Below are 14,128 nucleotides of genomic sequence, written 5' to 3' on the forward strand. Positions count from 1 at the left end.
TGGTCGATGGCCCACTATCTATCTGGCCCACAGCACTGGCAGCTCTGTTTCTCCCAACAATGGGCTGACTTAGCCTGCATCAATACTCCTATGTGTGCATGTTTGCCTGGTTGCTCAAGTGTCTGTTCACTGCCTTCCCTCTTACCAAACTTTCGCTGTAGATTCTCTGGGGAGTGCAAAGCAAGAAGAGTGAGTCACAGCAGTGCATCCATTAATTTTGTACTAACCTTTTGCTCTCTTTTCCTCTCTCTGCATCTCCCTCTCTCTATCTCTGTTTTCCAGGTGACTGAAGTGGAGATTGACATTACGGAGGCCCTCTAGGAGGCCCCTCCATCTCCCCCACCACCTCCTCCTCCTCCTCCTCCTCCTCCTCCTCAACTCCCTGCTTCCATCTCTCCTCCCCGCATCCCCACCCTCGAAACATGGATCTGAAGGATCGGAGGCACCGCTCCCTTACCAGGGGTCGCTGCCCCAAAGATCCCCACTACAACACCTCGTCCCTAGATGCAGATGAGTGCCGTGTGCCCACCCAGAAGTCCTACAGCTCCAGCGAGACCCTCAAGGCCTTCGACCATGAGCAGAGGCTGCACTATGGCGGCTGTGTGACTGATCTGGTGCACCATGAGGCTGATGAGTACTCCAGGCAAGGTGGGTGTCTGGAGTTGCAGCTCCGTGCAAGACCTCTTTCTCATACCCTTTTTATACTATTTATAGTTTTGGGCTCGATCCATAGAGTGCTGGCCCAGACAGATTGCCAGTGTCCTGCAGAAACCACATTACCTGCAAAAAGTCAACTTTTCAAGAGTTGAATAAAACCGTGATATTAAACTGATTTTCTCAGGGACATCATGGATTTTATGTATTTTATAACACCTCATCAATTATTTAGTTTAGCTAATTTTAGTTTTATTTGTACAGTGATAAAATATAGTAGTAGAGTAATTTAAAAATACAGTGGTAAAATACAATGATAAAATAAAACTGGAAGCAGAGATGCAAATTGCTAATTTGTGCAGATTTAATAAAAAACCCAAAGGGGCTTAAAAGATTTGGCATGGTCCCAGGTTCATGGAACATTTTCTAAATGTGACAGATAATGCAGATTGTCAATTACAGCAAGAAAGCAAAACTGGAAATTCAAGGACATAGCAATTCCCTGTTAAAAGTTTACCTATTATCTCTGCTCTCAGCACAGCTCCAGTAGCTATGGCAAATCATATACTGTACCTGTCCAGCATGTATGGTTGAGCCCAGTGTAGCTCGCATCCACATTGTGAATCACCGTTGTGTCTTAGAGCCCTTCCTGTTCCATTGTGTGGTACTTTTTCCACATGACTTGCCTAATCATCTACATAATATCACAGTCAAGTGTCACATTGCCATACATATACAAGTTGTGCCATTGTATATACTACTATATTGCTGCTGTTTGGTGTGAGGCCTGTGCATCAACCTATTACTGTAATGTAACCAAATGGTATAAAAGCTGCACTTTGCTGCAGAAGACCAAAGAAGACCTTAAGCGCTGGCAAGCCTGTCGTAATGAACTTCTGTATCGCCCGGTGAGCAAGTCAGCCGATAGGCCAATAGGTCATCCTCTAAAGGGGCGGGCCTAATCTCACAGGCATGTCTTTAGAGTGTGTGTGTGTGTGTGTGTGTGCGTACGTACATGCATGTGTGTGCTCATGCACACTTGCCTGTGCACACATGCGTATATTGCAGAGGGACATGAAACAGGCAGTATTGATCCCTGGCTCGTGAAAGGAGTCAGACTCAATGGGATTGATCTGTGCTAAGCTCTGTTTTCTCTGCATGGACACAGAGTCAGGGAGGGAAGAGAGCTCAAAGCAATAGAACAGAACAGAGCAAAGCAGAATAGAATCTTTAAAATCTTTCTAGCCCAACTTTACCACTGTTGAAGAAACCCTTGATGGTGTTATGGTTTTCGAATGGAATGCCTTTATAATGACTTAAAATTATGTACAGCCCATCCATGGTTTGAAAGGGTTGATATACTGTCAAGGTTTAATGTCTGACCTTGCATGATTTGAGATAATTAGAAAAATGTCTCTATCTGATAGTAATTCAAATAACTTTTTAATGGCTCACTTATAGGGAGATTTTTTTTTTAAGAAAAGAACAGAACAGCATACTTTGTTCTACAGAAGCAAAGGTAAAGGTGGAACAAGGGGGATAGATTGGCAGGATAGATGAAAGACTGAAAGTCAGTGGTGTGTGCTGTTCGGACACACTCCACTGCCGCACCAAGCTGACCTCACACCAGGCGATGTGACTGGTCGATGCCACAGTCCTCTCAGCCTATCAGCTCCCTCTAAAGCCCAGAGCCACAGATGCATCGTGGGAAGTGTGGCCACAGGAGACCAACAGTGTTGCAGCACCATATGGACTGTCACACCACAGGAGGAGGAGTAGTGATGGAAGGAGGGAGAAGAGAGAGAGAGAGAGAGAGAGAGAAAGAGGGAGAGGGAGAGATAGAGAGAGAGAGAGAGAGAGAGAGAGAGAGAGAGAGAGGGAGAGAGAAGGGACTAAAGAAACTTTTCTTGATATTTCCACCAGTTACTTTTATAGCTAGAACATGAGAGAATGTGGGATTGTGTCAATGTTTTTGTTCTTTTAATATCTAGTAATAGTTTAGAGGCAAGATGGGAAGGGGAGAGAGATTTTTTTGCTCCACCAGTAACTACTAAAATGGGATATGAGAGGAGACTGAATTCCGACAATGTTCTCGTTGTTTTTTTGAATATCTAACAAATGGTTTGGAGGCGAGATGTGATATTTGAACTGACCTGAGATATTAGTAATTCATGCGCTGCTGTGGCACGCTAGAGAATATTATTATCTTTGATTAAATTATAATGATGTTGTTCTTTTGTATGGGGGCGCCATCATGGTGTTTTTGCTCCTTGTTAAGAAGTTTTGAGGTCATCCAAAGCTGTTCTCAGACTCTGTAACTTTGCTCTAATGGTGACGTGTAGCATAACCAATTTACAGTTCTGTGGCGTGTTAATGCATATTGATTTGCTCATACATCTGTCACTATATTTATGTGTGAGACAAGCAGGTGTGAGTCAAGCACAGGTGAGAATGTGAATAAAGCATTGAGTGCCAGGGCATGCGCACTCTCACACACACGCACACACTAAATCTCAGTTCCATAATCCTGAGATGCATATTGACTTGCCCAGTTGGAGGAAAGTGCATACTATTACTGCTGATCTCTATCCTGTTGACTTTCACCGTCCACCTCTCTTCTCTTTCACTCAAAATCTGTCTCTGTCTCTCTGTAAGTTCCTACCTTTGATTTACACAATGTAAGGTTACAGCTGAAATTCAAATGTTTTGACATCAAAATGTCAAACATATCAGTTTATCGGTCTACTGAGCAGAGCGTTGATAAGAAAATACTGCATACTGTATACTGATACTGTAATAAGGTGCCTTCATGTTGGAATTTCATTGCTATTCATGCAACTGTAATTATTTAAACTGTGAACCAGGTTGTACAGAGCGTTTTCATATTATGTGCAATTAATCCATTTTATTCAGTTCAGTATGGAATATCAATGTATTTCATTGTTCTGAACACTTCACTCTCCCGAACGGCCCCTCATCCCCGAGGGGTTTTGATAAGGGAGGTTCAGCTGTGTATTCCTATTGATCCAATGGACCCCCTGCTTTCGTTGGATCTCAACCCCGCTGTTTCCCCATTACACACCCATTAGTTGGTCTGCTTGAATAAGCACAGCCAATTAACACACTCTCTTTCCTCACCATAACGTGCCGCAGCCTCGAAGGTTCACTAGAAGTATTCACTACGCGATACCACAAAGAAGCATATATTTGGAAACATCATTCTTCTTAATGAGGTGTGAGCTTCATTCACATATACCCAGAGATATCATCTGTTGCATTTATCAACACCTTTATCTGCATATAAAATGGCAACCTGTCTGCATGATGATGAGCAGATGAGCAGACGTTTGTTCTATACAAAAAATCGGATAATGCCATAAAATTTTTTCATAAGCAGATCAACGCCATCTTGACAAATATATAAACCCTAATATGCAAACTCTTATGCCTGAAATGAAGCTTCCACTTGGGCCTCCCTGCATGTGTTGTTATTGTGGGCAGCGAGCAGAAGTACACCGCCCTCCTACTTTCTCTCTCTTTTTGTTTGTCTGTTTTTTCACCTCTCTGGTCTCACAACCCATACTGTAAATCTCTCTATGTCTCTCTCTCAGTCTCTCTCTTCCCCTCCTGTTCGGTACCCACCCACCCCCCAGTGTGTCTTCCCTGCAGGCCCACCTCTAGAGAGCAAGCTTTATCAGAGCCACTGGAGTCTGTAGGAGATCTGGCCTTTCCCTTTAGGAGGACCTAAATGAGCCCCTCTGCATTCCCTTCTGCTTTCTTGCCCCTAGGGCTAGAAACCATGCTGAGAATCCACCACCCACCTGCTGGCCTGGACACTCGACATCATCTGCTTCCCTTACTCCTTCTCTCTCTGTGTTGCTCTCTGATTGTCTCTCTAACTTTCCATCTCTCTCTCTCTTTTTTTCTCACTTTCTATTTCTGACTTTCATGTTCTCTTTTCCTCTCCTGTCACATCTCTCATGCCTACTTTCTCTCTCTCTCTTTATCTTGTTCTTTTTCCCATTCCTCTCACCCTTGCTGTTGCTGTGATGTTGTATTACTGGTCAGTAGTAGTAGGCATCCGTCCGTCAGTGCTGACGATGGATTGCACCTGAAGGGTTGTCAGTTTTTGCTGCAGCGGCGATTGTGGCTGTGCAGCCCCACTCTGGAGTGGCAGTCTCTTCTGCAGTTGGCACAGACGAATGGAGAGGGGCCTGGCACAGCAGTGGGGGCTCCCACATTATCCTATTGTATGTTGTGGCTTTCTCCATGGCTTTGAAAACCAGCACATTGGGTGCAAATGTGTGCATGTGTGAGTTTGTGCATGGTTGCGTGTGTTTGTGTGTGTGTGTGTGTGTGTGTGTGTGTGTGTGCGTGTGTAGGTGTGTGTGTGTGTGTGTGTGTGTGTGTGTGTGTGTGTGTGTGTGTGTGTGTGTGTGTGTGTGTGGAGTGGGGGGTGGTTGTCATAAGTCATTTTGGCCGGCCCTCCCTTCTTCAAGGGATGGTCTAGGGTTAGCACTTGGGTTTAGGGTTAAGGTTTGAACTAGGGTTAGGTTTAAATTAGGATACATTTAGGGTTGATTTAGGGTTATGGGTTAGGGAATGAATGTAGCAAATGGAGGGTCCTCACAAATATAGCGAGACAAAGTGTGTGCGTGCGTCTGTGCGTGCGTGCGTGCGTGCGTGTGTGCACGCACGTGCACGTCTGTGCAATCGATTGCATCACAGTAAACCTGGACTGTTGATGATCAAAGAGAGAACAAAGCAGCTGCATGCTATTAAAAATAAATGACTGTGAGATTAAATGCAGTCCTTCCCTTCTTTCCCTCATCCCTCTTTATCTCCATTTCTCTTCTCCCTGGTGTTCTGCACCACTGCCAGCTAGGGAAACTCAAAAGTATCCTGTAGCTGCGGCTGCAATAGAGCACAGGAGTAGCTGAAGAATATCCTGGGGGCGACTCTCCTCCACTCCTCCACTCCTCCAAACAATCCCACTCACCCCATCCGTCCATTTGCTCTTTTAGAGAAGGGAAACTCTGGATGTGTCCCGAAACTCTTCATCGCTGCTCCTTTCCTTTCCTCCTTCACTACCACTCATTTCCTACCAGGTGGAGGAGAGTGGATAAGCGAACAAAGAGCTGACAGCAATTACTGATGAAGTGGCCCAATCACACTAGATTAACCGTACAGACAATAGCCGGGCCTGTTCAGGACCGGTCTACATAAAGTGCCATAGGCCTGGTCCGTTTTGTTCAAGGATGCAACGAAATATAAAAATACACATTATAAATAACATCTATCATGGCATGTACAACTTCTTCTTTGATTTATATGTTAAAAACCTAAAGAAATGAAATGACAATAGAATCAAGGCCAAAGACAAGTCAACTGTGGGCAACCTCACACATGGGCGGGAAATGTAAGGTCACTGGATACACAGGATACTCTTGTTGATCCTTGGTCGAAGCTGCTTTGTCTGTGGGTTTTCAGCAGCTTCTTCTGTCTCCTACACTGTTGAAACAGTCTCTAAAATGGCGGAGCAAGAATCAATTTCCAGGTCATGGAGGAATGGAGGAGGTGAGGGGGAGAAAAGGAGTGTGGGTTTGCATGTGTGTCCCACACACATACATGGAGGTCTCTAAAGGAGAATCTCACTCATAGTAATATCTGGTCCATTATATGGCAGTGCACACTCATAGAGACACACACTCAGGTTACTCTGTGTGTGTGTGTGTGTGTGTGTGTGTGTGTGTGTGTGTGTGTGTGTGTGTGTGTGTGCGTATGTGATTAATAGTTGTTTTGGGACTGAGTAGTGTGACTGGCACTAAGTGCAGGTCTATGTGAACCTGAGGTGCCCTTGGGGTTCGCTCTGTAACATTGTCCACACAACTGAGAGTAGACCACTTTATACTTTGTCAAATCCTGTCCACACTGTGAAGGCGCTAGCTATTTAGCACTGATGCTGGCACGGGTGTACGCACACACACGCACACGCACACACACACACACGCACGCAGGCAAAGATTGGGTAACAAACGAGACAACTAATAGGCAGAGGCCGGGGAAATGTGTGCTGAAGGCGTTAGCTATTTAGCACTGATGCTGGCACATGCCTGTGCACACACACACACACACATACCCACACCCCCACACACATATACACACACACACACATACACACACACAGACACACACACAAAAAGATTGGGTAACAAACAAGACAATTAATAGACAGAGTCCGGGGAAATGCATGCTGACATCTGCAATTTTCCTCGAATAAAAATGTTTCCTCAGACAATGTTGTGTGGGTTTTGTGAGAGTTGAGTTAATCTATGTTTACTATGTAATGACCCTCTTTGACTCTGCTTTGGCAGCTTTTGATAAATGAGGCAGATTGTAAATGTCACAGTTATCAAGTGTGATTTTTTTTTTTCTCAGCCGAGGCGCTTGCTTCCTAGGCTGTAATTAAACATGTTCCCCAGCCTCAGAATTTGACTCTGTGCGTGTGTGTGTGTGTGTGTGTGTGTGTGTGTGTGCTCATACACAGATGTGTATGTCTATTTTTGTTATATGTATTTGCTCCTTCTTTTGCTTTAGTAGAAAAATATGGAACTGATTTGCATTCCAATTTATGTTGTTGCGTGTGTAAATTAACTTCTATCACTGCAGGATTAAGATGTAGGAGACGAAGACAGACATAAAGAATGAGGCTATAGATTCAGAGAAAAGTGATTTAGAAATGGTTTGCAGGGTCGGAGGTAGAGAAGATGGATGGATTCAGGGGATATGGGCTGGAAAGGATATGAGCATAAAGAGAGAGGGGGGATAAAAATGAAAAGGAGCGGACAGGAATAATTGCAATATCAAGAGACGCATAGTGTGTGTTTACATACACGACACCTTCTTATTCCACTTACTTAAGTAGTCTTCGAGTAACATCATGTAAACATCGTACTTAACCATTAACTTGTTTGTGAGAATCCAAAAACCACCTCAAATCTCATTGCCTTGGTATGCAAGGATGTGTTGGGAATATTCTATTTTGAATATTCAACACAGATTCTGAATATTCAGCATAAACACATGAGAATTCATCAACAGGATGCATAAAAATAGCTGTGCATATAGACACTACCTGCTCGCAGTAGGTTCTGTAATACATTGTCTACATTCATATATATATGATGGGGTTTCATGGCAAGAGACAGGTTTATTTGTACACTGTCTCCCAGTGTAGCTTTAGCCTCTTATCCAGGGATGGGAACTGTTTCACTGGTGAGCTTTACACCTCTTTGTGACAAGACCTCCTCCAGAGCGCATTGTGTTATGTCAGTTCCCATCTGACCCACACTGATGTCTTCTGTGCAGACAGATACAGGGACAAGTGTGTTTTTGCATGTTTTAGCCCATTTACCAACCATTTTCCAAAGCATACAGATCCTCCAAAGCATTAGATTTTTGTGCATTTACTCAATTTTCCTCTTTTATTTTAAAAGACCATACCAGGGCTAATGTTTTAGCCCATTTACTCCACTTGACGCATACCATCGCCTACATTACTACCGACCGCTTTTCAAAGCACGCCATACTTTTTTAATTGTTTGAACATTTAACGATCAGCTGATAAACCTACCTTAAAATTCCCAGCTGCTCTGGCCAACATTCGTGCCCGGGTTTAGAAGTCATGGACATTTCAGTTTAGTTTGTAAAACAATATTTTCTTCAGGAACTATTGGCAGAGACGTACTTTCTGTTGTGTGTTTGTGTCTCTGCATGTAAAGCATTAACGAGTTCGACAGGCAATAAGAGGGAGGAATGGTGCATTTATGTGCTATTGGATAAATTGGGAAAAACTTGGAAAACTTGGAACTCTGGATTTTCCTATACTTGGTAGGTAGCCAGACTCATATTTCATATTTCATTTTTTTTCCTATTTTTAAAGCAAGAAAAGGCCAAATCACATCATCCTTTACCCGCTTCTATTGTTTATCTTCTGGGTTTGATTTTCCGTTTGTTTGGCAGCCGACCTTGAAATTCCATTGAAATGATACACCCAGTGTTAAATTTTATTTATTTATTTATTTCTGGGGTTTTTTAATTTTTTATTTTTTTTTTACGTAGACCTTTATTCTTTTTTTCACAGGCTATGCCTTTATTGCAGAGCAGTATCAGTGATGTTTAAAAAAAGAAAAAGAAAAAAAAAGAAAAAGTGACGTTTGTTGAGGTTGCGCCCTGCCCACTTGCCAGGTCCGCGGTTTCCCCGGTCATTTGGTTTTGGGGCATATGGGGCTGTTTTTCTTGACTCTTGCGCTGGAAATTTTAGCTTGACCTGGCAACCCTGTAATCTGTTACTCAAGATTGTCCCTGCTGATAAATTCGCTGTCTTTTGGATCCCCATACATTACGAAAAAGAGGGACGATAATGACGATGTGAGTAGTCAGCGAGTCGTACCACTTAAACCACTTATGTCCTGGAGAGAACGGGGTTTCTTCCCCAGGCTCAGAGTGACAGTAGAGTCCAAGGAGGTTGAGTCTGTCTGTTAGGTGGATGTGGAACAGACAGTTGGCTAGGCTAGCTAACTATCTCGCGCTGCCGTGCTGGAACGATATCTACCGTTGGTCAGCCTCTCAACAAAACAGTGATTTTTAGTCATTGATAACAGCGCCGAGACACGGAAAGAGAGACACAAACACCAGGAGAGAGAGAGAGAGAGATACCAGGTGAGACACACACACACACAACGGGGCAGAGAGACACACACCAGATGAGGGAGACACACACACACACACACACACAAGGGGAGACAGGACACAGCTCCTAGTTCTAAGAAGTGGAAATCTCCCTGTGATCTGGAACAGAGGTATTATCACAGCCATATTTAAAAATGGAAATACTTTTCACCCCAGCAATTATAGGGGAATCTGTATCAATAGTAATCGAGGTAAAGTTTTTTGCAGCATATTAAATACCAGATTATTGTCATTGAGCAAAACACTTCTTACCCAAACATCAAACTTCAGACCACATTTATACCCTTCATATACTTAATAATTATGTCCACCTCAAAACCCAAGGAAAGATACTGTATTTGCATGCTTTGTAGACCTGAAAAGGCTTTTGATTCAGTTGTTTTTCCAACTTCTCCAAAGTTGGATTGGTGGCAAAGTTTATGATACAACAAAACCTGACACTGCTGGAGAATTGCTGTAAAATACTGAGTGCTATCCATCAAGCTGGATAAAACAAATATTATGGTGTTCCAAAAAACTGCCAAAAATGCCACTTTACTTTTACCCAGTGCCTGTTAGTCCATCTCTAAAACACACAAGTGTCTTTGTGGAGTACTCAGCGGCTTTCTTTAAGTAGTTGACTTTTTGTCTGAATGGCATGCACTATGAATATCTTCGGATTGGACCTTGGATTTTTGTATGTTGATGTTTTAACATCTAAAATCCAAGTTATTCTTAAGATTTAAGATTAATTGCAAATGAGATTCCCCTAAAAAAGACCCACATGTCTAACATCACAGACCAGTCCCTTTATGTATCAATATAATAAACAGTAGTTCACTGGTGCTTGTGTGTGTGCGTTTGTGTGTGCGTTTGTGTGTATGTAGCCTATATTAGGACTGACCTACTCCTGATGTTGGTCCCCGCACCTGTCACACCAAATTTGCACCCATGGGAATTTCTAGCATTCCAAAAAAGCCTTTAACTTGAACATCTCTAGTCAGGTTTGGCCTCATATTCACGGATGCGAGGTGTTTCACTGCTTAGCGCTACACCTCTCTGTGACAAGACCTCCTCTGGAGTGCATGGTGTTGTGTCATGTCCTGTCATGTCCTGTCCGACCCAGACTGTTGTCCTCTGGGCAGGAGTAGAGCTAACCCAGGGATGGATGACATTTGTCACACCTATTTTGGTCCCCTCATTAGGAGGTGCAAAGGGCCTTGCGGCTCTGTTGGGAACCAAAAGAGAGAATGTCATATGGGGGTGTGGGAAGTGTTTGACCATGACGCTCCTATTTGGGCATATCTGTTAGCTTGTTACTGGGCTGCTAATGGTGGCGTTAATGACATGCCACATGCTATGGGAAATGTGTATGTGTGTGTGTGTGTGTGTGCGTTAACTGGATTTTTGATAATCAACACCAAGACCCCATGAGGTTAACTGCCAGTGTTCACTGTCATCCTGTCAGGACATGTCAGTCACACACAGGGAAGGTAATGTCGTAACATATCTTGGCTACTGCCAGTCACTCACTGTGAGTAGCGAGGAGCACTTGAGGAATGGACAAGGGTGAAAAAAAGATGGAAAGTCAGTTAGAAATAGAGACAGATTCAGAGACAATATTTGTATTAAGATCCACATTCAAAATTAAATATTTTAGTTTCTTTCTTTCAATTGTAATTCTTTCACCATGTAAAGGGATTTTCAAACATTATAAATAAACCCTTACCTTGAATCCTGATATGCCATTGAAAGTTAACATAAATATGCCAGTGTTATAAGTAATACTAGATGTGCTAACATTTTATGTGGCTTTTTGCAAAATGCACGTTTAGTTGTAAAGATAAAACTCTTTTGTAGCAAGCTTGACAGTATCAGCCGCTACAAATCACTTGCCCTGGCAAATAAGGATGCGTTCACACCAAGCAGGTTTGGACTGGTTCAATCAAACTCCTTTACTCCTTTAGCGAGATTCATTTGGCCTGGTGAGAACGATGACTCATTCGAAAATAACCGCACATGTCATAGCCGCCTGAAAAAGCGTGTCTTGGTCCTCTTCCAAGTGGACTGTGGTGCGGTTTGTTAGGAATAGGGTGGTCAAAAGTATCGATACTTTGATAAGTATCGATACTAAAAATTTGAAACGGATACAATACTCATTTTCAACAGTATCGATACCAGCAGTGCTTTCTCTTAATGAAAAATCAAGTACATATTATTTCTCCACCTCCACTTGCCACACACACACACACTCCCTGCACCGCTGCCCACAGCCCCTCCTCTCAGTAGCAGTCAGCTGGGTTGTTGCCTCAGTCAGCAAACAATGCTACAGAGTGGTGCCGACGAAGAGGGGTAACACGTCAAACTTGGCGAAGCACCTTAAGGACCGACACGCCAGTCTATGTAAAGAATTTCGAGAGGTTAGCGAAAGCTTCCGTTTCAACATCACTGAAGCATTAAACATTTATCATAAACGTTAACGTACCCTGCACATCATCCATTTTAGTTTAGCTAGAAAACCAAACGTTAGCTACAGAGCTAGCTAACGTTATCAAGTAGGTTTGCCAGATGCCCAGTTTTCGACCGGACTGTCTGGTTTTCTGATGCATTGGGCCTCATGCAAGAACATTTTCGTATTCTTATCTTAAATTTCTAGTACTTTTTTGGTGAGGTGGACTCGTACGAGTGTGCCACGTCAGATTCACCAAATGCTTGTATCTTCAGAAAACAGTCGTAAATGACCTGCGTAAACATGATGAATGGCATCTATTCTAAATGAACGCGCATTCATGAGAATTGTGAATTTGCATAATGGACGCCTCAGTAATGCCGTATAAGGTTAGGCGTCCGACCCATATGTCAGGAAGCTTCATTCATAAAAATGACACAGAAGACTAAGAAGAGGTCTACCAGCTCGGAGACTGAAGTCCTTCTATCAGAAATAAGTCAACCAAAGCATATAATATTTAATATAATTCAATAGTGGAATCAAAGGCCCTGCTAAAACCTAGGAATGGGAGAAAATAACTTGTGCTGTTAATGCAGTATTGTCTGTTGTGCGTTCCCTTATGAAAAACAACTATAGTATTCCTTCACATTTCAGATGAATACTAAATAACAACAAAGCTATAATTCCCTATAGGAATATTATAGTGATACTAGGGCTGGGCGATATGGACCAAAAATCAGTATCGGTAATCGGAATTTTTAGGCTGAATGGCGATACACGATATATATCTCGGTATTTTCTACGAAGTGGGCTAAATGTTCAGTTGTAAGTCAAAGCCACATGTGAGATGTCACAAGCACTTTTATTAAAGCAAGACTGTGATCAAAATAAAATGCAAAGACAGGGTTTCCTACCCCTGTTTTATAATATACAGCTGCACAATATATCAACATGTAAATGAAAAATTATATAAAATAAATAGCCTATATTAAATAAAAAGGGTACAGGTTTTCCTCTCCTGCTTAACAAAATACACAGCTGTGCAAATAACAATAAAAATGTAAACAGAACAAAAATAACAACAGAACAGGCCAACAAGTATTTCCTCCTATGTAGCCCTGTACATAGCTTACAGGTTTTATGCAAGAAAAACTAGCCTATCAACAGCCTCAGGCTTCAGGGATGCCCTGTGGCAGGTTACAGTGTTACCACTGCAACTGAAAACCCTTTTGGAAGGGGAACTGGTGGCTGGTACGCAAAGATACTTCTTTGCCAGGTGGCTCAGTGCTGGAAAGACAATTTCATGTTCCTTCCACCATTTGAGAGGATCTGTATCACTCTACACTAACTGACTGTAAGTAGCTTGAAATAGGGCTGGGCGATATGGACAAAATCACATATCACAATATTTTTGACCAAATACCTTTTGACCAAATTGTCGATATTGCGACAATATTGTAGGGATGACTATTGGTGCTTTCACAAAATATTTACACAATGAGATTTTTGATAAATAATCATCAGTAATGTGGATATAATGACTAAGTGGGTAAAGGCAAATAATAGAACAGCTAGAACAGTCTGGTAAGTTCAGAAAATTACATCACTTTACTGTAATGCAGCCTTTAAAACCAGGAAAAGACAACACTGCCCAACACTCTAGTCTCATATCACGATATCGATATAATATCGATATATTGCCCAGCCCTAAGTGAGACTACAGAAGACAAAAAACCATGATAAGGTCACTATGAACTCACTATTGAGTACCACAGACACTCTTAAGTCTGTATCGGAGTATTATAGGAATATTATAGGACTATAGTGATTTGTCATTGGGGCACCGTCACAGAAATAAAAAAAAAAAGAAATGGCTTGAAATGAAATTAGATGCTAAAAGCAAGGTGATCATGACGGTAACAGGAGGGGGCCAGGAAGAATTCTCCGTTACACAGACAGATGAAAGAATAGGCCTATACCTGCCATAATTGGCGATATAGTAGTGTCAGGTGTTCAGCGATGTCGCCCTGGACAGTGACTTGCACCTCAACCTGGTAAGACCTAAAGCCATTTCTCTTTTTAAAGTTTAGATTCACTTGCACCCACATTAACATTATCAACTGGAGTAAAATAGCCTAGAAATCAGATTTATCTCCCTCTATAATGTATTTCCCCCCAATAAAATCTAACCTTGCCTTTGTCTCATCTGAATGTTTGTCAAATAACCTGGCAAATTAGTGTTTTTTGTTTTGTCTTTGTATTGAGCGCACTTATAGGCTACCATGTAACCCGCAT

The 14,128-nt window shown here is 42.3% G+C and overlaps 1 protein-coding gene across 1 annotated transcript in view; it reads left to right on the forward strand.

Moving 5' to 3' along the window:
* Window positions 1-422: 422 nt before the first annotated feature.
* LOC139666631 (teneurin-2-like) overlaps window positions 423-14,128 on the forward strand; it is a gene marked incomplete at its 3' end in the record, with an annotated part of 95,689 nt that continues 81,983 nt past the window's right edge. The window contains exon 1 of the mRNA XM_071545917.1: window positions 423-648. Coding sequence (XP_071402018.1) covers window positions 423-648 — 226 coding nt within the window. The remainder of the gene's footprint in view (window positions 649-14,128) is intronic.

The sequence above is a fragment of the Centroberyx affinis genome, unplaced genomic scaffold, assembly GCF_046629955.1.
Source record: "Centroberyx affinis isolate AG114_WGS23_722 - 3 ecotype Tasmania unplaced genomic scaffold, CSIRO-AGI_Caff_v1 ptg005073l_1, whole genome shotgun sequence".
Lineage (NCBI taxonomy): Eukaryota > Metazoa > Chordata > Actinopteri > Beryciformes > Berycidae > Centroberyx > Centroberyx affinis.